General features: G+C 41.4%; 1 protein-coding gene across 2 annotated transcripts in view; it reads left to right on the forward strand.

Annotated features, from left to right (window-relative positions):
- The window catches only part of DYNC2H1 (dynein cytoplasmic 2 heavy chain 1), a 341,276-nt gene that overhangs the window by 221,888 nt on the left and 94,678 nt on the right, over positions 1-24,710 (forward strand). For both annotated transcript variants that reach the window (XM_055305872.1, XM_055305873.1), the window contains one exon: positions 9,549-9,665. In XM_055305872.1, the coding sequence (XP_055161847.1) occupies positions 9,549-9,665 (117 nt within the window). The remainder of the gene's footprint in view (positions 1-9,548; positions 9,666-24,710) is intronic.

Here is a 24,710-nt window from a genome sequence, read left to right on the forward strand (position 1 = left end):
GGAAGAATTTAAATAAGGCTTGTAGTAGCTTAATTAGTAGTATTACTAACTGACAACTGCTTTGATTGTAAGATTTAACCTAGGAGAAGCAGGGCACAGTGTATAATGAGAACTCTCTGTAGTGTTTTTATCACTTGTCCATTAATCTGAAAGTAGTTCAAGATAAAAAGTAAACTAACAAGGTATAGGCCCTTTGGAGTAGGCAGATGTCCCAGAGCAGGGGCTGGCTTCAGAACACGTGTGGGTGTAGATTAGCCCTGCCTCCTTGACCTGTGTGGAGATGCTGAATCAAGATATTGTATATATGAAACTAGTAGAATTCTGCATGTGAACCATATTGGAATTAAAATAAAAAACTTAATAATAAAAAATAAAGATTACCCTTAATTTTCCTGGCACTTCAATCATAAATTTTAAAGGTTGTTTATTGATGATGATGATATTTATTTATTTTTTATTTATTATTTTATTTTATTTATTCATGAGAGAGAGACAGAGACAGAGACAGGCAGAAGGAGAAGCAGGCTCCGTGCAGGTAGCCTGACGTGGGACTCGATCCCAAGTCTCCAGGATCACACCCTGGGCTGAAGGCAGTGCTAAACCGCTGAGCCACCTGGGCTGCCCTGATGATGATATTTAACCATAATTTTTAAATGTACAGTTATAGAATTTTCTCCAGATGTCCACCATATTTCCTGAGACAAATATGTAATTTATTTCATTTTCTCATCTGTAAATTGGGACTGTTTATTTTCAAAACCTATATTCCTTCTCATTCCAAGAGGGATTACACCAGTGGTGACTTAAAAATATAAGTACTCTATCAGTGTAAAATTAATAGTCGACGAAATCAGCCAAAGAGAAAAATGAGGAAAGGAAAAGAAAACTAGGGAAACAGTTTATGCCAAAAGAAGACAAAACAGTCAACAGAATTCATGCTCTAAAGTTCTATAAAGTTGGGGCAGCTGGGAGGTTCCATTGGTGAAGTATCTGCCTTCTGCTCAGGTCATGATCCTGGGGTTCTGGGACTGAGTCCCTCGTCGGGCTCCCTGCTCAGGGGAGAGTCTGTTCTCCCTCCCCTCTACTCATGCTCTCATTCTCTTTCTCTCTCCCTTTCTCTCAAATAAGTAAAATCCATAAAAATAAAGTTCTATGAAGTCAATATTGTTAGATCAGAAAGTCCTCTGTGTGCTTGATACTATACAAAGGAAAATTCAGTTCACTCTCAGATTTATTGCCTTATAATAAATATAATCAGTGCTCAGGAGAAGCCTAGGTATTCCTCAGATGCCTTTCATTGTTCAGGAAGGAGGACTGGTGGAGTGGGAGCACCAGCGTCTTCCATAACTTGCCCCAGAGCACGCAGGTTGCATAATGCAAGCTGTCTAGTATGGACAGAACGTGGAAGAAATAACACAGATGCGTTGTTCATGGAAATTCTCATCTTTCCACATCATTTAAAAGAAGTACTATTGGAGGAGGGGCAAGATGGTGGAAGAGTAGGGTCCCCAAATCACCTGTCCCCAAAAAATTACCTAGATAACCTTCAAATCATCCTGAAAATCTACGAATTCGGCCTGAGATTTAAAGAGAGACCAGCTGGAATCGCTACAGTGAGAAGAGTTCGCGCTTCTATCAAGGTAGGAAGACGGGGAAAAAGAAATAAAGAAACAAAAGGCCTCCGAGGGGGAGGGGCCCCGCGAGGAGCCGGGCTGAGGCCGGGGCGAGTGTCCCCAGGACAGGAGAGCCCCGTCCCGGAGGAGCAGGAGCTGCACCAACCTTCCCGGGCGGAAAGGGGCTCGCAGGGAGTTGGAGCAGGACCCAGGAGGGCGGGGATGCCCTCGGGCTCCCTGGGACACTAACAGACACCTGCGCCCCGGGAGAGCCGCAGAGCTCCCTAAGGGCTGCAGCGCGCACGGCTGGGCCAGAGCAGCTCGGAGGGACTCGGGAGCGGCTCCAGGGAGGGAGCTGCGGGGCTGGAGCGCGAATCCAACAGCGCAGGCCCCGGAGCACAGGGTGCTGGGACACAGCCCAGGATCCGGCCTCCCCCGGGACAGGCAGAGGCCGGGAGGGCCCAGGACAGCAAGGACGCTCCTGCCCTGAGCTGAGCAGATCAGCGGCCCCGCCCCGGAGCCTCCAGGCCCTGCAGACAGAGAACCCCATAGTTCCTGCGGAGGCTGAATCCAGGCTTCCAGAGTTGCCATAGCAACTGTGGCTGTTCCTCCTGGGGCCTCCCCCAAGTGCTAACACCTGAAAATCAGCACAACAGGCCCCTCCCCCAGAAAACCAGCTGGACGGACCAGTTCCAGGGGAAGTCAAGGGACTTAAAGTCTACAGAATCAGAAGATACTCCCCCGTGTTTTTTTTGTTGTTGTTGTTCTTTTTTCTTTTCTTTTTGATTTCTGATTGCTTCCCCCACCCCCCTTTTTTTTCACCTTTCTTTCTTTTTCTTTCTCTTTTTCTTCTTTTTTCCTTTTTTTTTCTTTTTCTTTTTTCTCTTTCTCTTTTCTTTCCTTCTCTCTCTTTCTCTCCTTTTCCCAATACAACTTGTTTTTGGCCACTCTGCACTGAGCAAAATGACTAGAAGGAAAACCTCACCTCAAAAGAAAGAATCAGAAACAGCCCTCTCTCCCACAGAGTTACAAAATCTGGATTACAATTCAATGTCAGAAAGCCAATTCAGAAGCACTATTCTACAGCTACTGGTGGCTCTAGAAAAAAGCATTAAGGACTCACGAGACTTCATGACTGCAGAATTTAGATCCAATCAGGCAGAAATTAAAAATCAATTGAATGAGATGCAATCCAAACTAGAAGTCCTAACGACGAGGGTTAACGAGGTGGAAGAACGAGTGAGTGACATAGAAGACAAGTTAATGGCAAAGAGGGAAACTGAGGAAAAAAGAGACAGACAATTAAAAGACCATGAAGACAGATTAAGGGAAATAAATGACAGCCTAAGGAAGAAAAACCTACGTTTAATTGGGGTTCCCGAGGGCGCCGAAAGGGCCAGAGGGCCAGAATATGTATTTGAACAAATCCTAGCTGAAAACTTTCCCAATCTGGGAAGGGAAACAGGCATTCAGATCCAGGAAATAGAGAGATCCCCCCCTAAAATCAATAAAAACCGTTCAACACCTCGACATCTAATAGTGAAGCTTGCAAATTCCAAAGATAAAGAGAAGATCCTTAAAGCAGCAAGAGACAAGAAGTCCCTGACTTTCATGGGGAGGAATATTAGGGTAACAGCAGACCTCTCCACAGAGACCTGGCAGGCCAGAAAGGGCTGGCAGGATATATTCAGGGTCCTAAATGAGAAGAACATGCAACCAAGAATACTTTATCCAGCAAGGCTCTCATTCAAAATGGAAGGAGAGATAAAGAGCTTCCAAGACAGGCAGGAACTGAAAGAATATGTGACCTCCAAACCAGCTCTGCAAGAAATTTTAAGGGGGACTCTTAAAATTCCCCTTTAAGAAGAAGTTCAGTGGAACAATCCACAAAAACAAGGACTAAATAGATATCATGATGACACTAAACTCATATCTGTCAATAGTAACTCTGAACGTGAACGGGCTTAATGACCCCATCAAAAGGCGCAGGGTTTCAGACTGGATAAAAAAGCAGGACCCATCTATTTGCTGTCTACAAGAGACTCATTTTAGACAGAAGGACACCTACAACCTGAAAATAAAAGGTTGGAGAACCATTTACCATTCAAATGGTTCTCAAAAGAAAGCAGGGGTAGCCATCCTTATATCAGATAAACTAAAATTTACCCCGAAGACAGTAGTGAGAGACGAAGAGGGACACTATATCATACTTAAAGGATCTATCCAGCAAGAGGACTTAACAATCCTCAATATATATGCCCCGAATGTGGGAGCTGCCAAATACTTAAACGAATTATTAACCAAAGTGAAGAAATACTTAGATAATAATACACTTATACTTGGTGACTTCAATCTAGCTCTTTCTACCCTCGATAGGTCTTCTAAGCACAACATCTCCAAAGAAACGAGAGCTTTAAATGATACACTGGACCAGATAGATTTCACAGATATCTACAGAACTTTACATCCAAACTCAACTGAATACACATTCTTCTCAAGTGCACATGGAACTTTCTCCAGAATAGACCACATACTGGGTCACAAATCGGGTCTGAACCGATACCAAAAGATTGGGATCGTCCCCTGCATATTCTCAGACCATAACGCCTTGAAATTAGAACTCAATCACAAGAAGAAGTTTGGAAGGACCTCAAACACGTGGAGGTTAAGGACCATCCTGCTAAAAGATAAAAGGGTCAACCAGGAAATTAAGGAAGAATTAAAAAGATTCATGGAAACTAATGAGAATGAAGATACAACTGTTCAAAATCTTTGGGATGCAGCAAAAGCAGTCCTGAGGGGGAAATACATCGCAATACAAGCATCCATTCAAAAACTGGAAAGAACTCAAATACAAAAGCTAACCTTACACATAAAGGAGCTAGAGAAGAAGCAGCAAATCGACCCGACGCCCAGCAGAAGAAGAGAGTTAATTAAAATTCGAGCAGAACTCAACGAAATTGAGACCAGAAGAACTGTGGAACAGATCAATAGAACCAGGAGTTGGTTCTTTGAAAGAATTAATAAGATAGATAAACCATTAGCCAACCTTATTAAAAAGAAGAGAGAGAAGACTCAAATTAATAAAATCATGAATGAGAAAGGAGAGATCACTACCAACACCAAGGAAATACAAACGATTTTAAAAACATATTATGAACAGCTCTACGCCAATAAATTAGGCAATCTAGAAGAAATGGACGCATTCCTGGAAAGCCACAAACTACCAAAACTGGAGCAGGAAGAAATAGAAAACCTGAACAGGCCAATAACCAGGGAGGAAATTGAAGAAGTCATCAAAAACCTCCCAAGACACAAGAGTCCAGGGCCAGATGGCTTCCCAGGGGAATTCTATCAAACGTTTAAAGAAGAAATCATACCTATTCTACTAAAGCTGTTTGGAAAGATAGAAAGAGATGGAGTACTTCCAAATTCATTCTATGAGGCCAGCATCACCTTAATTCCAAAACCAGACAAAGACCCCACCAAAAAGGAGAATTACAGACCAATATCCCTGATGAACATGGATGCAAAAATTCTCAACAAGATACTAGCCAATAGGATCCAACAACACATTAAGAAAATTATTCACCATGACCAAGTAGGATTTATCCCCGGGACGCAAGGCTGGTTCAACACTCGTAAAACAATCAATGTGATTCATCATATCAGCAAGAGAAAAACCAAGAACCATATGATCCTCTCATTAGATGCAGAGAAAGCATTTGACAAAATACAGCATCCATTCCTGATCAAAACTCTTCAGAGTGTAGGGATAGAGGGAACTTTCCTCGACATCTTAAAAGCCATCTACGAAAAGCCCACAGCAAATATCATTCTCAATGGGGAAGCACTGGGAGCCTTTCCCCTAAGATCAGGAACAAGACAGGGATGTCCACTCTCACCACTGCTATTCAACATAGTATTGGAAGTCCTAGCCTCAGCAATCAGACAACAAAAAGACATTAAAGGCATTCAAATTGGCAAAGAAGAAGTCAAACTCTCCCTCTTCGCCGATGACATGATACTCTACATAGAAAACCCAAAAGCCTCCACCCCAAGATTGCTAGAACTCATACAGCAATTTGGTAGCGTGGCAGGATACAAAATCAATGCCCAGAAATCAATGGCATTCCTATACACTAACAATGAGACTGAAGAAAGAGAAATTAAGGAGTCAATCCCATTTACAATTGCACCCAAAAGCATAAGATACCTAGGAATAAACCTAACCAAAGAGGTAAAGGATCTATACCCTAAAAACTATAGAACACTTCTGAAAGAAATTGAGGAAGACACAAAGAGATGGAAAAATATTCCATGCTCATGGATTGGCAGAATTAATATTGTGAAAATGTCAATGTTACCCAGGGCAATTTACACGTTTAATGCAATCCCTATCAAAATACCATGGACTTTCTTCAGAGACTTAGAACAAATTATTTTAAGATTTGTGTGGAATCAGAAAAGACCCCGAATAGCCAGGGGAATTTTAAAAAAGAAAACCATATCTGGGGGCATCACAATGCCAGATTTCAGGTTGTACTACAAAGCTGTGGTCATCAAGACAGTGTGGTACTGGCACAAAAACAGACACATAGATCAATGGAACAGAATAGAGAACCCAGAAGTGGACCCTGAACTTTATGGTCAACTAATATTCGATAAAGGAGGAAAGACTATCCACTGGAAGAAAGACAGTCTCTTCAATAAATGGTGCTGGGAAAATTGGACATCCACATGCAGAAGAATGAAACTAGACCACTCTCTTGCACCATACACAAAGATAAACTCAAAATGGATGAAAGATCTAAATGTGAGACAAGATTCCATCAAAATCCTAGAGGAGAACACAGGCAACACCCTTTTTGAACTTGGCCACAGTAACTTCTTGCAAGATACATCCACGAAAGCAAAAGAAACAAAAGCAAAAATGAACTATTGGGACTTCATCAAGATAAGAAGCTTTTGCACAGCAAAGGATACAGTCAACAAAACTCAAAGACAACCTACAGAATGGGAGAAGATATTTGCAAATAACATATCAGATAAAGGGCTAGTTTCCAAAATCTATAAAGAACTTATTAAACTCAACAGCAAAGAAACAAACAATCCAATCATGAAATGGGCAAAAGACATGAAGAGAAATCTCACAGAGGAAGACATAGACATGGCCAACACGCACATGAGAAAATGCTCTGCATCACTTGCCATCAGGGAAATACAAATCAAAACCACAATGAGATACCACCTCACACCAGTGAGAATGGGGAAAATTAACAAGGCAGGAAACAACAAATGTTGGAGAGGATGCGGAGAAAAGGGAACCCTCTTACACTGTTGGTGGGAATGTGAATGGTGCAGCCACTCTGGAAAACTGTGTGGAGGTTCCTCAAAGAGTTAAAAATAGACCTGCCCTACGACCTAGCAATTGCACTGTTAGGGATTTAACCCAAAGATTCAGATGCAATGAAACGCCGGGACACCTGCACCCCGATGTTTCTAGCAGCAATGTCCACAATAGCCAAACTGTGGAAGGAGCCTCGGTGTCCATCGAAAGATGAATGGATAAAGAAGATGTGGTTTATGTATACAATGGAATATTACTCAGCCATTAGAAACGACAAATACCCACCATTTGCGTCAACGTGGATGGAACTGGAGGTTATTATGCTGAGTGAAGTAAGTCAATCGGAGAAGGACAAACATTGTATGTTCTCATTCATTTGGGGAATATGAATAATAGTGAAAGGGAATATAAGGGAAGGGAGAAGAAATGTGTGGGAAATATCAGAAAGGGAGACAGAGCATAAAGACTTCTAACTCTGGGAAATGAACTAGGGGTGGTGGAGGGGGAGGAGGGCGGGGGTGGGGGTGAGTGGGTGACGGGCACTGAGGGGGACACTTGACGGGATGAGCACTGGGTGTTATTCTGTATGTTGGTAAACTGAACAATAAAAATTAATTTATTAAAAAAAATAAAAGAAGTACTATTAAAAATTAAATTAAAATTAAAAAAGAAGTACTACTGAATAAGTAGTTTTTAATTTGCTTAAAATACGAATCATGGAAAGATATTTTATTACCTGTGCTTTGTAAAAAAGATACATATGTAAGATTTTGTAAGAACAAAAAATGGTCCACCATTTTAAGTTATAGCTTTGTCCTCATTGGAAAAATATTTTATTATGGGATCCCTGGGTGGCGCAGTGGTTTGGCGCCTGTCTTTGGATCAGGGCGCGATCCTGGAGACCCGGGATCGAATCCCACGTTGGGCTCCCGGTGCATGGAGCCTGCTTCTACCTCTGCCTGTGTCTCTGCCTCTCTCTCTCTCTGTGACTGTCGTAAATAAATAATAAAAAAAAAATTAAAAAAATATTTTATTATATATTTGAACTCTTTTTATTGAAGATTATAGTATATTATGATGTTATTAAGGAGAGCAAACCTCACCTATTATTTTTGCAGGACAGAAAACATTACCTTTTTGGACTAGTAAATATTTTTAAAATGGTTTTTTACATCATCTAAAAATTTTTTTGAAACTTTTTTCCTTTAGACATCGCTTTGCATTCTTATTTGTTTTCTGTCATGTTTGATAAATGTAAACACAAATAAGTGATAGCAGATGTTACCAGAGTTAAAATATCACTTCTTCTGACTACCAACTAGTGATGTTTTGTGTTGTAACAAAGCTGATAAATTAGGTGGTGTTGTAAGGTTCAGCTAGAGCAAATGAAAATAATTTATCAGAAAAACAAAGGAAATGAAACACTGAATCACTACGAGTTTTCCAAGATGAGAGAATCAATCAAAAGCTCCAGAAGTAACTTGAGTTTTACAGCATGATTGTGGATGTTTAACAATTGAGTAGTAGATTCTTTTTGAAAGATTTATGGCTCTTATTTTGTCACAAACTTTACTCATACAAGGATCCAACAAAATATGAAATATAGCCCAATCTATTAAAAAATGGAGAAACAATTTACATCTTTCAAAAAATAAAACAGAAATTTAGTCAACATGCTGCAAAGGTTGATGTTTAAAATACTAGCTTAGGAAAACATATGCCTGTTTTTGTGGGTTTATTTTATGTCAGGTAAGCGAGGAAAGCACACTTTTAATCTTGTGCTGAAATGTGCATGAAGGTCAGTGAGTGGGGACCTTACTGGTTTGTACGCATCACAGTATCTGCATCTAGTTAGTGTCCTTGCTTCCAGCTGCCTGGTTCTTGGCATATAATGAGCTACCATTGTTGTAGTGGAAATCACTAAGGACCTCCTAAGAAGACAGATGCCAGCAGAGGGGTCTGGGCAGGCAGAATGATGAAGAAGGAACGCTCTGTGTTGGGAGTTATTGTGTACCTTACCTCATTTTCACCAGCCGGCCCATAAATGGCTCATTTGTCTGAAGTATAGACAGAACATTTATATGACAACTAAAATTAATACAGAGCCTTAAACCTGAGATTTATGACAATTTGTGCCAAAAAATAATGACTTAAAATTGTCTTACTATTTTATGTGCTTTGGTATGCTGTGTACTATCTTTCTTACCACTTCTTTTTAGAAAAAAATATCTTTAATTAGTTTGCATTTGGAAATTACAAGGTTTACATCAAACCAAAAAATATTTTGGGTTTCAGACATGAGCAAACACACACTTAGAAATCATTAATATATAATTAGATCTTTCTAGCTAAAGAAGCTGCTTCTCAAATAAGAGGCGTTGTAACATGTAATTTTTATAACGGCTTCTCACTTTTAAGTTCTTTTATTTTTTAACTGCTTAAGTAAATCAGTTAAATGTTAAGCCAATTGAAGAGATAATGGGACTAAAACTTTTTGATATTTGGCCTTTATTTTTATAAAATGTAGCTATTTTTGTATCCTTACTATTTCTCTCTGTTCATTTTTTGCTACTTATTTTTTCCAGGTTATTTCACAGTTGAGGATCTTGGGCAGATCGGCAACAGCTGGTTGTAAATTTGACAGAGAAATCTGGTCTAATGAACTGTCCCCTGTCCTCAATCTCTGGAAGAAACTAAACCAGGTTAGTGCTGAAATACCATCCCGATGGTTTCCACTTCTTCCTCCCTATCCTTTTTTTTCCCCTACCTTATCACCAAATTGTCCCTGTTGGTAAAACCTTGCATTGATCTGTTGGTAGTGTGTACCAGTTTCCTGGCCGGAGGAAGACAGGAAGCAGGTGGCCAATGTAATTGTTGTACCCTGGTGGACTTGCTATGTGTTTACTGTGCTCATGCTTGCCTTCTCCCTCCCCTTCGTGCAAAGTCAGCAACTACTATAACAGGTGATAGTTTTCAAAGGACTCTTCATCAGCTGGAAATGGGCTTGGTTTTGTATTGTAGAGTAGTAATGCTGTTGGTTACAGAGCAGTTGCTTGCTCACTAGGCAAAGGCATGAGCTTATTGTGATTCCTATTCCTAGTGAATGGGGTTTTTTCTCTGGAATTAAAAAATAACCTCGCATTTCATCCATTTAGTAATATTATAAAAATGCCTATATATCAGGTCTAAAATAAGGGAAGTCAAGTAAAGCTAATTTCAGAACCAAGGAAAAAGGTTAAAGTCCTCTAAAAACTCAAAGTCCTCAGACCTTACAGTATTGTAATTTTGAGTTATTATGACATCTCAACAACTGGTGATTGTCAGTGGTCTCAAAAAGCAACAATCCAAGCTAATTGAATCACCGTTTTTATTCCAATCATCACTGATAAGGCTTGATACAGTCTGCCTGAGGAGAAATTAGGTATGGAAAATACTGCCTCCGCTGGCACCTTAAGCCATACTCCTCCACCCCCCACTGCCCGAGATACACGTAAGCGCTCTGTTCAAGTTCCTGACACGATCCAGCTTTTGTACCAGTTCATTGCGGAGTTACTATTCTTACACCTCTTACACCCTATTCTTACACCCTCTGTTCTTAAACCAACTTTTATTTTTCTTTAAATTAACAACCAAATTTATACACATTTTGATTTTCTCATTTAGCAGTTAGTTTTTTATCTCAGCGTGTGGTGGTGCACTCCTTGTCAAGACTCCATTTCAGCCTGTAACAGTTTCCAGCCTGATTTCCTTCTTTATTGGCTATTTTGAATTTTCTGTTGGTTATTCAGGTCCATGCAGTCCTTAAAATATGTACACATATGCAAACACATATGTATCCATATGTATGCATATTGTATCATATTATGATATAGCTATTCTGAGATTAACAATATAAAATTATTCTCAAAGGCTTCACTTAGAGCATAAAATAAAATGATTGGAACTACTATGTTTATCCCTTACTGAATTGCAAAAGTATTGTAAAAGTAATCCTACTTATTGTAAAGATCTTATCTTACATTTTAAAGACATAATTGTGGTATCTGCTGGAGGCTTATTTTCTTCCCCTTGAACTATAAGTCAACTTGTTTGGCTCAGTTTTCAAGTTTGAGTAAGATTGAAGTTTACTGCATGATTTTGTCACCTTACTGTCTTTCTCGGTCTCTAACTCTGAATTTGTGCCGGTCACATTTTTATCTCACCTTTGATCTGGCTGTAAGATATAGCTGTGTACATTGCACAGGGAATCCAGTCCTATGATCTTGTAGCATGAGAAGGAAAAAAGCATCGTTTACTGTTTTAGATTCTCAGAGGGGTCTGCCAGAGAAAATGGATGAACAAGAGAAAATCATACAAATGTATTGAATACAAGTTTTGTGTGACACAGGAGCCTTCATACAGAAATGAAGACCCAAGGAAGTGGTTGCACCTGAGCATTTTTTTTTTTTTTGCCAGATTTGATGAAGAGTGGTGACAAAATAGTACAGAAGGGGTGTGAGCCCGGAATAGTAAACTGGGAGAAATTGGCAAGCCTGTTGTGTGAATAGCTGTAAATGTTGGCTCTTAACGCCATGCAACATTTTCTGGAACATGCTGTTCAGTTCCTTCACGACTTCATTCCTGTGGGGTCCCCAGCTTTCATTTCTGCCCCTGCTCACCCTTTGCTGACATGTACACACACTGTCCTTGTAACTGGAGGGTTTTCACTTTGGACACAGCACCACAGAAGTGACTTCACAGGTCTGTGTTAATTTTTTACCTTTTAAGACCCAACCCAATTTTAGAAATTCAAATTAATTCTGTTTCCCAAACCCTCATTTTTCTCTTCTAGGATGTAGGAATAGTCTGTTAATAGCCATCTCATGTTGGATCCACGGTCCCATCCTCCACATAGGGAAAAGGTGGAGCGTGGAGCTCAGTGTAGGGGCAGAAGCACACGATAAAGTCTTTCATGCTGAAGTAATTTATTTTAGGGTCAGCACCGTGGGGAGAAGTGACATTGTTAGGCTCACTAGACTCTTCAAATGAGATTTCATCCAGGAAGGCTACATGGTGAGGAGGAAACCAGGGGTCTGACTGGAAAGAAAGCTCCCCAGTAAGGGTGAGATGTTGCCCCTGGTTAAGTTGTAGGGCCCCCTGGCATGTGGCTGCCTTGGCATTTACGGTTCCGACAGGGACAGATGGGTCCTCGGGTTAAACCTGGCAGTTCACCCAGCACTCTCCTCTTCTCTTTCTGCATCACATACTTAGCTTTGTGAAAATGAATTTGATTGCTTTGTGATAAAATAAAATGCCTCTTTGTGGTCTCTCTCAGACTGGCTGTCTGTCTCTGTACTGACTTCTTTATACCACATGCCCTGGTTTTGTACAGCATGGACTCGCTGGGTCTTTCTCTTTGTTTGCTTCATAATGTGCTACTCACTCTTGAACTTTTGTATCTGAATATCTGCTCTTGGGGTTCCCTTTGCATAGATTCACCTTGTTCCCTGTTCAGTTGGATAACTTTTTTTTTTTTTTTTAAGAAATCTAGTCTAACATAAATACCACTGATCTCTCTACTTTTGCAGAGCTACGCCTTGCAAACACTGTGCTAATTAGGATGAGTAAACTATCATCATGTCCTTAAACTCAAAAAAAAAAAAATTAACACGTGGATTCACAAAAATGATGCATCTAAGAAAGGATGGCTTTAGCTGTTTCCATCATTCATTTATTACATGAGCCACTCTTTAGTAATCTGAAAAATTTCCTGGTTTTGCAATTTCATAGTTATTTTTTTAAACAGAGCAGTATAGGAATTAAATAATTTTCTAATCGAAAAAGATAATTTTCTTTCCCAAGATAAAACTGTTACTATTATGTTGCATTTTCAACATAAACATATATTAAGTATGAAATTGTCATTGGTATGTAATGTTATTATTAGGATATAACTGCTTTCCTTCCTGTTCAAGGATTATTATATGCAATTTATTCCAAGTCCCTGTTAGATGGAATCTTTACATCTTGTCAGAGCTGACTCTCTTCTGTTGAAGAGTTGGAAGAGACTTTGTGCAGAGACTCCCAAGAGAGCACCTCAGCTTGGGGGGGTGGGGAGGATGGGACTTCGGGGCTCATTGTCACTACCCTGCCCCAGCCATTTCCCTTGGTTCTGCACAGAGGGCCAGGCTGTCTGCTGGCAGGGACCTGGGCCCTCACTCATCTAACATCTGATGAGAAGGTGGCTTCTGGAGCCAGTCTGCTGGGCCCAGATCCAGCACTTGCACTTACTAGCTATGTGACGTAGGAGAATTACTCACCTTCTCTTTGTTCTCTTATCTATAAAATGGGTATAATAATAGTATTTGCCTCATAGGTGTCTCATCAGGATGAAATGAGTTAATAAATGTAAGGCTTTTATAGCAGTGCCCAGTGTGTGTGCATTCTCAGCTGAGTATTCATTTTACTATTATCAAAGGCACAGAGATTTGTGATGTATGAACGTCTCTTTCCACAGGGGGATTCATATAACATTTGCCTCTTTCCAGAGCAAGATGTTTTTATTATTTGTGTAATTATGTATTCAGTCCTTCATTCAGAATATTTTCATTGAGCACCTAGTTTGTGTCAGTGCTTTTGTGCTTGGGATGGTATGGAAGGCAGAAAGGTTACAGTGCTAATCCCATAGACTTATTGTTGGGTTGTAAGATATTTAAAATGTAAGAGACATTTTAAAAAATTAAACAAGTAAATAAGCAAAAAAAATGTTAGAAATTATTGTAAATGCTGTAAAAGGAAAACACAGATGCTACTATACAGAAAATGAGAGAAGTCCTATTTTGGACTGGATAGTTAGGGAATATCTTGCTCCAGGAGTGACATTGAATCTGAGATGTGAGCCATGAGAAGACCAGCCAGATGGAGTTGAGGGGGAAGCCCTTTGTAAGCAGTGAGGACCAAGCTTGGCACACTCGGGAAGCCTGGAGGAGGTCAGTGTGATCGGAGCACAGAGACTAAAGGGTAGTGTGGAATGAGATGATGAGGAGGGGTGCTGCTCAGGATACAGAAAGTTGCTGGTGTCTTATTCCCATTGTGGTGGGGCACCCTGAGAAAGTACTAGGCAGGGGAGAAGCTATGATTCCAGTGACCACTGTGAAAGCTCTCCCTGGCTGTTGTGTACAAGTGAGTTTGAGTGAGGTTCAGAGGAAGGAAGGAAAGCAGCCAGGGGTTTGCCCTCTGGGTGAGAGGTGGTGGCTGTGGTAGAGCAGGAGAAAGGTGGTGCCGCCATGGTGCCGCCAGGCTGGATGTTGGAAGTACTGCTGAGGAAACTCACAATGGATTTGCACATTGGTTTTCTGGACCAGGGGACTGGGTGGAGGTGGCGCCACTTAGTGCCCAGGTGTGTGTGTGGGGGTGCTGCTGCAGGCGGAGAGTGGACTTGCTGTGCCACTTTGGGGTTGATGGACAGTTGACATGTGGGTGTCCAGGGGAATGTTGGCTGTACAGCGGGGACCTCAACAAGCTTGCTAGGACTTGGGACTTACTAGCATCTAGGGAACATTTTAGGTGTTTACGAAGCATTCCATCATCCAGAGAGAGAAGGAAGAGAATTCACAGACAGGCCCTGATGAGTCTGATACATAGAGTCACAGGCAGGAGAGGTGGGACCAAGCTTTCCTCAGGGGAACAAAGCAAAAACCCAAGCAGGCAACAGCACACAAGGCTGTAGCACCACATAAACCTTGAGGAGGGCGTCTTTCATCAGGGACAGAATTGTTGACTGTGGGCAACTGCTGGTGTGGGGTGAAGAAGGTGAGGACAGAGTTGGTCATTGGAGTCTCAGAATCTAAGTCATTGGTGACCATGACCTTGACAGGAAAAAAGTCAAGGTGGAATGAGGAGATGGGAGGTATGGAGAGGCAGTTCTTTCTAGAAGTTGCTACATGGGACAGTGAGGAATGAGGCGGTTAGGTCAGTAAGGGTGCAGCAGTGTTTATAGGCTAGCAGGAAGGGTCTAGTGTAGGGGGTAATGTTAATTCAGCAAAGTCCTGAAAGCACAAAGTATAAGTTTCTTTCTATGTTTTTTGCTAGACAAGGAGTCTGTGAAGAATACAGAAACTTACCATCCCTTAAGTGTATTTAAAACTTTTTTCAGAGGTTTAGAATAACTTTATATTCCTCCTTCTCTTATTGTGAAGCTATCCCGAGGCTTAGTGCTGGCTATTCTATTCTTGCTGCTGGCTATGTGGAGCACCGTCGCTTCAGCAGTTGTAGGATTATTTGGTATTTGTGTTTCTTTTAAATTACTAGCCCACCAGGGACATCGAACTGTTCTACCCACTCCTGAAAGTACGGATGCGGCCCGCAAACAACTGTGTTCCAGCTTTCAGATCCTTGGTTATTTGGACTCTGCTTATTCAACTAAATAGGCTGCTAGAAAGTTGCCAGATATCCTTGTTCTTAATTTCATCTTTATCTACTCTCTACCTGATGTAATAGGCATTTCATGTAAGTGTACTGACACTTGGTCCAGTTTTAGCTTTATTCATATCTTGAGTTATTTTGCACTGGTTGCCGTAGTATCACTGTAGTTCTCAGAAATGTCTTCAAACCTCTTTTTCATAACAACATAGAAGTAAATAGAAGTAAATATGTAAGCATATTTTAATTATTTTCAAGTAGATTTTTTCCACATTCAGTTTCTCTTCTTGATACCTTTTTTTTTAAAAAAAAAAATTACAACTATTAGCTTAAGACAAAATCTGTTGATCTAGTGTGTTTATGAATGACCTGGAGAGGGTAGTCTACTGGTATTAGTATTTTAGCTGTGAAAGAACATTTATCAGTTTCAAAACCTCCAGAATCCAGGAATTCTAAAATACCTATAACGGGTTTGGGTTAAGATTTAAGTTAAAAGCTTACCCCATAGGTCTCTCACTCTGATCTAAGAAGTATGATGAGTCGTTCTTTGTGAAACTTGAATTCCTTTAAGGGACATATTAATAGATTAGGACTTCATCTGTGTACAGCTAGCATATTATAATTTTCCTGTTAGACATAAGTAGAAAAAGAAAAACTGGATGAAAGGAATTGTGAGTCAAACAGGAAAATAACTGTTCACTCATTTCAAGGAGTTTTGAAAAGTCACCCAAAGTGTGTGCAACTTCCAGCCTCAGATTAATGTAAATTAGGCACCTGTGGGGCCACAGCCCGGCCATGGAAAGTGAGGACCATGGTAGACATGGAGTCATGTGTTCTGCTCTGGAGCCTACTTGCTGAGCATCATGTGGAAACCAGAGAATGGAGATCTGGAAATTTCTAGCAAATAAAGGGATTGGAATATAGGAACTGTCTCCTTACTAATAATGTCAGCTATGCAGACATATCAGCATGGCTGGTTCAGTGTGCATTGTCTGCTCTTTTGTGTTTGTGGGGGCTTATTTAAAAAGATGGTGAAGGCCAGTTAAGCTTACTGTGACAGTGGACGTGGTTTTTTTTATGGAGCCAAGAGACTTCCAGATGATTCTGAGAGGATGCTTCAGCCAGAAAGGTGAGCAGGACAGCCTCCTCAGTAGAAGCACATGAGTGCCGGCCGCTTCAGATACAGTGGTGGCAGAGGGTGCAGGAAAGGACGCGGCTGAGGGGAGGGGACGATGAGTTCACTTGCCTTACTTACCTTTCTGTAGTGACAGTGCCTGCAAAGAACCTTAGAGTCAGGATTGTGATAACTGGAGTAGCTTCCAAGAATTTGAGACTTAGATCTGAGCAAAAGGGCTAAATAAACAGAAGGGACCCACCAACAAATAAAGGACCTGGGAGGTGGGGAAAGAATTTCATTTTGATGGTTTCCTTAAAAGTCCAAGGGAAATACTTAATCTGTGATCTCTGTTTGCTGCACCAGCGTTCTGGATGCTCAGGGGCTCGTGTATGGTCACTGACTTACACACTTGCTCAGTAATTCCAGCCTCCACTGCCATGCTGGTGTTGGGATCTGCTATCTTCTTTTATTCAAAAGAATAATAGGTTCTGGTTCTTGCAGAATGAATAATTCTGGACTGGGCTCTGGGCATTTTGAGTATTACAAGATTCCAGTGCCTTTGTCTGTTTCAGCAGGTAGTCAACCTGTTTAGGTTCAGACCCCGTGTTCTGTTTCTCTTCTGTGGGTTGTACTTCCTTGTCAGTTTCGTGGACGGAGCCTCGACAGCATAGTCCTGATCCACCTCACCGTGTTGTCCCTGATAGGACTGTCACCGTACAGTGGACGAGCTGATGGTGGTCGGGGGGAGGGGTACCCCTCTTCACTGGAGCAGTGGGGTGGAGTTCATGATGCCATCTGCAGGGCTGTGGGCAGTGACAGTGTGTTTCATTTCAGGTACAGTGAAGACATCACTCCTGCCCGGAGCCTCCACATGGGACCCCTCCTGCTGCCCAGGGCAGGGGTGATCCATGATTTTTAACAAAGGAATTACTGATGTCCCTCTCTCTTTTTAAAAATTATTTGCAGAATCTTTTAGATTGATGAGCTGAGGGTACGAATGGACCTTTTGCTTTTTAGTTAAATTAGTAATAGGTTACTGGACATTCCAAAATATCTTATGTAAAACCCAGAAATTTTAGCTTTTTATTCATGTGAAGCTGAACAAGTTAGGAGCTCACAAGAGTATACTGTAAGTTTTATATCAGATAGAGAACAAAAATTCATTTGTTGATCAAATTGAATCTAGAAAAAGGTGTGAATCTAGTTCATTGTTCAGATCCGGACTGTTGGTTTTCAGTCTTTACCCTTTTTTAATAGAGTGAAGGAGGGGGTTGTGATAAGCTAAATGGATCCAGTGCCACAGTCCTTTATTGTACAGGAAAATTATATCCTCTCTCTCTCCTTCAGAAGATTTGATTTGTAGAAAGAAATTCTATTTTATAAATTTTAAAAACTTTTATTATATTTGGATTTAGGCTTTGAGCTATATTCACATTGGTTGAAACTAAAGAAAGAAGGAAATAGTGCTCATGCACTTTGGGTTAATTTGCAGCTTTTATGAATCATAAGCTGGTTTTATCATAATCTTTAGAAGAAATAGGTAAGAACAAACTACTTAAGCTTTGTAAAGTGAACTTGAATGCAGGATGATATAACTGAGAATCGTTGGCCAGAACTCACATCTTAGGAGAGAGGAGTATTTGATTTTTGTAGGTACTAGGTGCATTTGAACTTCCTTTTGTATAAAAGGTAGTCATGGCCCTGGGGACAACTGGACAGGTAGAGTTGTCCTAGGTGGTGTCAGATGAGTGGGTTGGGAAAAAAGTCATACAAGTGAAACATTCCTCAGTATCTTTTTGGATTGAATATAAGGATTACTTTCCATTTCAAAGACAGGATTGATGCACAATCTCAGGCACTTTGAAAGGTAATTTCAAGTTCTTAGGGGTGTGTGTGTGTGTGTGAGAGAGAGAGAGAGAGAGAGAGAGAGAGACAGACAGACAGACAGACACAGAAAAATCTCCAAGACTAAACACAGACCTCTAATCTGTCGCTTTGGGTGGTATGGACATTTTAACAATATTTGTTCAATCATTCCATGAGCACAGAATGCATTTCCTTTTGTCTGTGTCATCTTTGATTTCTTTCATCAGTGTTTCATAAAGTTTTCAGAGTAGAGGTCCTTCACCTCCTTGGCTAAGTTTATTTCTAGGTATTTTATTATTCTCAGTGCCATTGTAAGTGGCACTGCAACTTTGCTGAATTCATTTATCACTCTTTTTTTTTTTTTTTGGACAGAGTCCTTTGGGTTACTATATATAGTATCATGTCTTCAGCAAACAGTGAAAGTTTATTTTTCCTTACCAACTTGGATGTCTTTTATTTATTTTCCTTATCTAATTGCTGAGGCCAGAACTTCAGTACTAGGTTGAATAAAAGTGGTGAGAGTGGACATCCTTGTCCTATTCTAGAACTTAGCAAAAAATCCCTTAAGTTTTTCACCATTTAGTATGATGTTAGCTGTGCATTTTTTAAAAAGATGTATTTATTTTTATTTGAGAGAGATTGTGAATGGGGTGGAGAAGAGGGACAGAGAAAGAGAGAGAAAACCTCAAGTAGACTCCCCACAAAGCATTGAGCCCTACACAGTGCTCAATTTCAGATCCTGGAGATCATGACCTGAGCCGAAATCAAGAGTCAGATGCTTAACTGTCTGAGCCACCCAGGTGCCTCAGCTGTGCAATTTTTTTTAATGTAAGACCGTTATTATGTTGAGATATTTTCCTTCCAAATCTACAATATCATGAATTGATATTGTACTTTGTCAAATGCTTTTTCCTTCCTCTTCTCTTTTTTTTTGGAATAGTTTAAAAAGAAAAAGTTTAAAAAGAATAGGTATTAACTCTTCTTTAAATGTTTGGTACCCTTTGCATGCAAAGCCACTTTGTCCTAGATTTTTTTTCTGGCAGTTTTTGATTACTGATTCAATTCTCTATTGGTAATTCGTTGGTTCAAATTTTCTATACCTTCCTGTTTCAGTTTTGGAGGTTATATGTGTCTAGGACTTTACCTATTTCTTATGGGTTGTCCAATTTGTTAGCATATAATGTTTCATCATACTCTTTTATAATCCTTTGTATTTCCATGATGTCAGTTCTCCTTTTTCATATCTGAATTTGTTTATTTGCATCCTTTTTTTTTCTTTCCTTTTTTTTCTTTTGATGAATCTGGTTAATGGTTCATCAAATTTTTTTTATAAATTAATTTTTATTGGTGTTCAATTTACCAACATACAGAATAACACCCAGTGCTCATCCCGTCAAGTGTACCCCTCAGTGCCCGTCACCCATTCACCCCCACCCCCCGCCCTCCTCCCCCTCCACCACCCCTAGTTCATTTCCCAGAGTTAGGAGTTTTTATGTCCTGTCTCCCTTTCTGATATTTCCCACACATTTCTTCTCCCTTCCCTTATATTCCCTTTCACTATTATTCATATTCCCCAAATGAATGAGAACATACACTGTTTGTCCTTCTCCGGTTACTGTGGCCAAGTTCAAAAAGGGTGTTGCCTGAGTTCTCCTCTGGGATTTTGATGGAATCTTGTCTCACATTTAGATCTTTCATCTATTTTGAGTTTATCTTTGTGTATGGTGCAAGAGAGTGGTCCAGTTTCATTCTTCTGCATGTGGATGTCCAGTTTTCCCAGCACCATTTATTGAAGAGACTGTCTTTCTTCCAGTGGATCGTCTTTCCTCCTTTATCGTATATTAGTTGACCATAAAGTTCAGGGTCCACTTCTGGGTTCTCTGTTCTTTTTTTTTTTTATATAAATTAATTTTTATTGGTGTTCAATTTACCAACATACAGAATAACACCCAGTGCTCATCCCGTCAAGTGTACCCCTCAGTGCCCGTCACCCATTCACCCCCACCCCCCACCCTCCTCCCCCTCCACCACCCCTAGTTCATTTCCCAGAGTTAGAAGTCTTTATGTTCTGTCTCCCTTTCTGATATTTCTCACACATTTCTTCTCCCTTCCCTTATATTCCCTTTCGCTATTATTCATATTCCCCAAATGAATGAGAACATACACTGTTTGTCCTTCTCCGGTTACTGTGGCCAAGTTCAAAAAGGGTGTTGCCTGAGTTCTCCTCTGGGATTTTGATGGAATCTTGTCTCACATTTAGATCTTTCATCTATTTTGAGTTTATCTTTGTGTATGGTGCAAGAGAGTGGTCCAGTTTCATTCTTCTGCATGTGGATGTCCAATTTTCCCAGCACCATTTATTGAAGAGACTGTCTTTCTTCCAGTGGATCGTCTTTCCTCCTTTATCGTATATTAGTTGAGCATAAAGTTCAGGGTCCACTTCTGGGTTCTCTGTTCTGTTCCATTGATCTATATGTCTGTTTTTGTGCCAGTACCACACTGTCTTGATGACCACAGCTTTGTAGTACAACCTGAAATCTGGCATTGTGATGCCCCCAGATATGGTTTTCTTTTTTAAAATTCCCCTGGCTGTTTGGGGTCTTTTCTGATTCCACACAAATCTTAAAATAATTTGTTCTAAGTCTCTGAAGAAAGTCCATGGTATTTTGATAGGGATTGCATTATACGTGTAAATTGCCCTGGGTAACATTGACATTTTCACAATATTAATTCTGCCAATCCATGAGCATGGAATATTTTTCCATCTCTTTGTGTCTTCCTCAATTTCTTTCAGAAGTGTTCTATAGTTTTTAGGGTATATTTTGAGAACCATTTGAATGGTAAATGGTTCTCCAACCTTTTATTTTCAGGTTGTAGGTGTCCTTCTGTCTAAAATGAGTCTCTTGTAGACAGCAAATAGATGGGTCCTGTTTTTTTATCCAGTCTGAAACCCTGCGCCTTTTGATGGGGTCATTAAGCCCATTCACGTTCAGAGTTACTATTGACAGATATGAGTTTAGTGTCATCATGATATCTATTTAGTCCTTGTTTTTGTGGATTGTTCCACTGAACTTCTTCTTAAAGGGGAGTTTTAAGAGTCCCCCTTAAAATTTCTTGCAGAGCTGGTTTGGAGGTCACATATTCTTTCAGTTCCTGCCTGTCTTGGAAGCTCTTTATCTCTCCTTCCATTTTGAATGAGAGCCTTGCTGGATAAAGTATTCTTGGTTGCATGTTCTTCTCATTTAGGACCCTGAATATATCCTGCCAGCCCTTTCTGGCCTGCCAGGTCTCTGTGGAGAGGTCTGCTGTTACCCTAATATTCCTCCCCATGAAAGTCAGGGACTTCTTGTCTCTTGCTGCTTTAAGGATCTTCTCTTTATCTTTGGAATTTGCAAGCTTCACTATTAGATGTCGAGGTGTTGAACGGTTTTTATTGATTTTAGGGGGGGATCTCTCTATTTCCTGGATCTGAATGCCTGTTTCCCTTCCCAGATTGGGAAAGTTTTCAGCTAGGATTTGTTCAAATACATATTCTGGCCCTCTGTCCCTTTCGGCGCCCTCGGGAACCCCAATTAAACGTAGGTTTTTCTTCCTTAGACTGTCATTTATTTGCCTTAATCTGTCTTCATGGTCCCTTAATTGATTGTCTCTTTTTTCCTCAGTTTCCCTCTTTGCCATTAACTTGTCTTCTATGTCACTCACTCGTTCTTCCACCTCGTTAACCCTCGTCGTTAGGACTTCTAGTTTGGATTGCATCTCATTCAATTGATTTTTAATTTCTGCCTGATTGGATCTAAATTCTGCAGTCATGAAGTCTCGTGAGTCCTTAATGCTTTTTTCTAGAGCCACCAGTAGCTGTAGAATAGTGCTTCTGAATTGGCTTTCTGACATTGAAGTGTAATCCAGATTTTGTAACTCTGTGGGAGAGAGGGCTGTTTCTGATTCTTTCTTTTGAGGTGAGGTTTTCCTTCTAGTCATTTTGCTCAGTGCAGAGTGGCCAAAAACAAGTTGTATTGGAACACGGGGGAGTATCACTGGTCCGTCCAGCTGGTCTTCTGGGGGAGGGGCCTGCTGTGCTGATTTTCAGGTGTTAGCACTTGGGGGAGCTGCTCTGCCCCTGCCTGCTGCCGGGCTCAGCGGGGGTTGTTTACCCCGTGGGGCCCCAGGAGGAACAGCAGCAGTTGCTATGGCAACTCTGGAAGCCTGGATTCAGCCTCCGCAGGAACTACGGGGCTCGGGGCTCTCGGTTCTCCGTCCGCAGGGCCTGGAGGCTCCGGGGCGGGGCCGCTGATCTGCTCAGCTCGGGGCAGGAGCGTCCTCGCTGTCCTGGGCCCTCCCGGCCTCTGCCTGTCCCGGGGGAGGCCGGATCCTGGGCTGTGTCCCGGCGCCCTGTGCTCCGGGGCCTGCGCTGTTGGATTCGCGCTCCCGCCCCGCAGCCCCCTCCGCGGAGCCGCCGCCCGAGCCCCTCCGAGCTGCTCCGGTCGGTCCCGCCGTGCGCGCTGCAGCCCTTAGGGAGCTCGGAGCACTCTCCCGGGGCGCAGGTGTCTGTTAGTGTCCCCGGGAGCCCGAGGGCATCCCCGCCCTCCTGGGTCCTGCTCCACTCCCTGCGAGCCCCTTTCCGCCCGCCCGGGAAGGTTGGTGCAGCTCCTGCTCCTCCGGGACGGGGCTCTCCTGTCCTGGGGACACTCGCCCCGGCCTCAGCCCGGCTCCTCGCGGGGCCCCTCCCCCTCGGAGGCCTTTTGTTCCTTTATTTCTTTTTCCCCGTCTTCCTACCTTGATAGAAGCGCGAACTCTTCTCACTGTAGCGTTCCAGCTGGTCTCTCTTTACATCTCAGGCCGAATTCGTAGATTTTCAGGATGGTTTGAAGGTTATCTAGGTAATTTGGTGGGGACAGGCGATTTGGGGACCCTGCTCTTCCGCCATTTTGCCCCTCCCCCCTGTCAGTTTGTTTTCTATGATTAAGTATCTCTCATGGTTTGTCTCCTTCTCTTATTCATCTTGTTTATTTTTCCTTTCCTTCCTCTGTGTTCCTCTGTTTTGTCTCTAAATTCCACATGAATAAAATCATACAATTTTCTTTCTCTGATTGACCTGTTTCACTCAGCATAATACCTTCCAGTACCACCCACATCAACGTAAGTAGTAAGTATTCATCCTTTCTGATGGCTGAGTAATATTCCATTGTATATATACACTACATCTTCTTTATCCATTTATCTGTCCATGGACATCATGGCTCCTTCCGCAGTTTGGCTACTGTGGACATTGCTACTGGGGGACAGGTGCCCCTTTGTTTGGCTACTGTGGACATTGAACACTGGGGCACAGGTGCCCCTTTGTTTCATTACATCTGTATCTTTGGGATAAATACCTAGTGGTGCAATTGCTGGTTTGTGGGATACCAAGAATTTTATAGATTGTTCTCCCCTTTGAACTTACTAAATGGATAGTACTATTGCCTTTTTTGTTGCTTTCTTCTTCTCTCGTCAGAAATCCACTTCTGGAGAGACATAATTTAATGCAGATATGTCAAACTTTTCACCATTCTGATTAGGAATACATCTATCTATCATCTATCTATGGTAGAACGTAACATATATAAACTATAAAAGAGCTATCTCTCCCATCATCACAGAATGGCTACACCTATTCTCCACCTCAGGATGTCTTAGGTTCAAGTCTGGTGAAAACAGTTGCCTCTTTATCAGAAGACCCATCAGAATTCTCACTGGCTTGGGTTCTGTCTGGTTGGCGGTGTGCTTGTCCCTGAACCAGTCACTGTGCTTGGGAGAATGGAGTGCTCATATTAGTGAAGCTTTAAATCACATACTAGTTTCTCCAATGGAGTTGAGTAAACTCTTATAGAACCATATGGACTAAGACTTAGGAGAGGCTCTTTCTGCCCCCAAAGAGATAGTAAGAAATGATTATCTAAAGAAGAATGAAGAGTTCCTGGAGGGCAAAAGTAAAATTTCTACCCCATGGAAATGAAGATACTACCCCCTTTTCTGTAATCCATATAGAACACCTACCTTCTTCTGTTTCTCGTTTCCTTTTTTGTTTTTAAAATGATTGTATGTTGAGTCTTTTTTTATAATAAATTTATTTTTTATTGGTGTTCAATTTGCCAACATACAGAAGAACACCCAGTGCTCATCCCGTCAAGTGCCCCCCTCAGTGCCCGTCACCCACTCACCCCCACGCACCCTCCTCCCCTTACACCACCCCTAGTTCGTTTCCCAGAGTTAGGAGTCTTTATGTTCTGTCTCCCTTTCTGATATTTCCCACACACTTCTTCTCCCTTCCCTTATATTCCCTTCACTAACACCTACCTTTCTTTCTGTTTTTCATTTCCTTTTTTGT

Source organism: Nyctereutes procyonoides, unplaced genomic scaffold (genome assembly GCF_905146905.1).
Source record: "Nyctereutes procyonoides isolate TBG_1078 unplaced genomic scaffold, NYPRO_anot_genome, whole genome shotgun sequence".
NCBI lineage: Eukaryota > Metazoa > Chordata > Mammalia > Carnivora > Canidae > Nyctereutes > Nyctereutes procyonoides.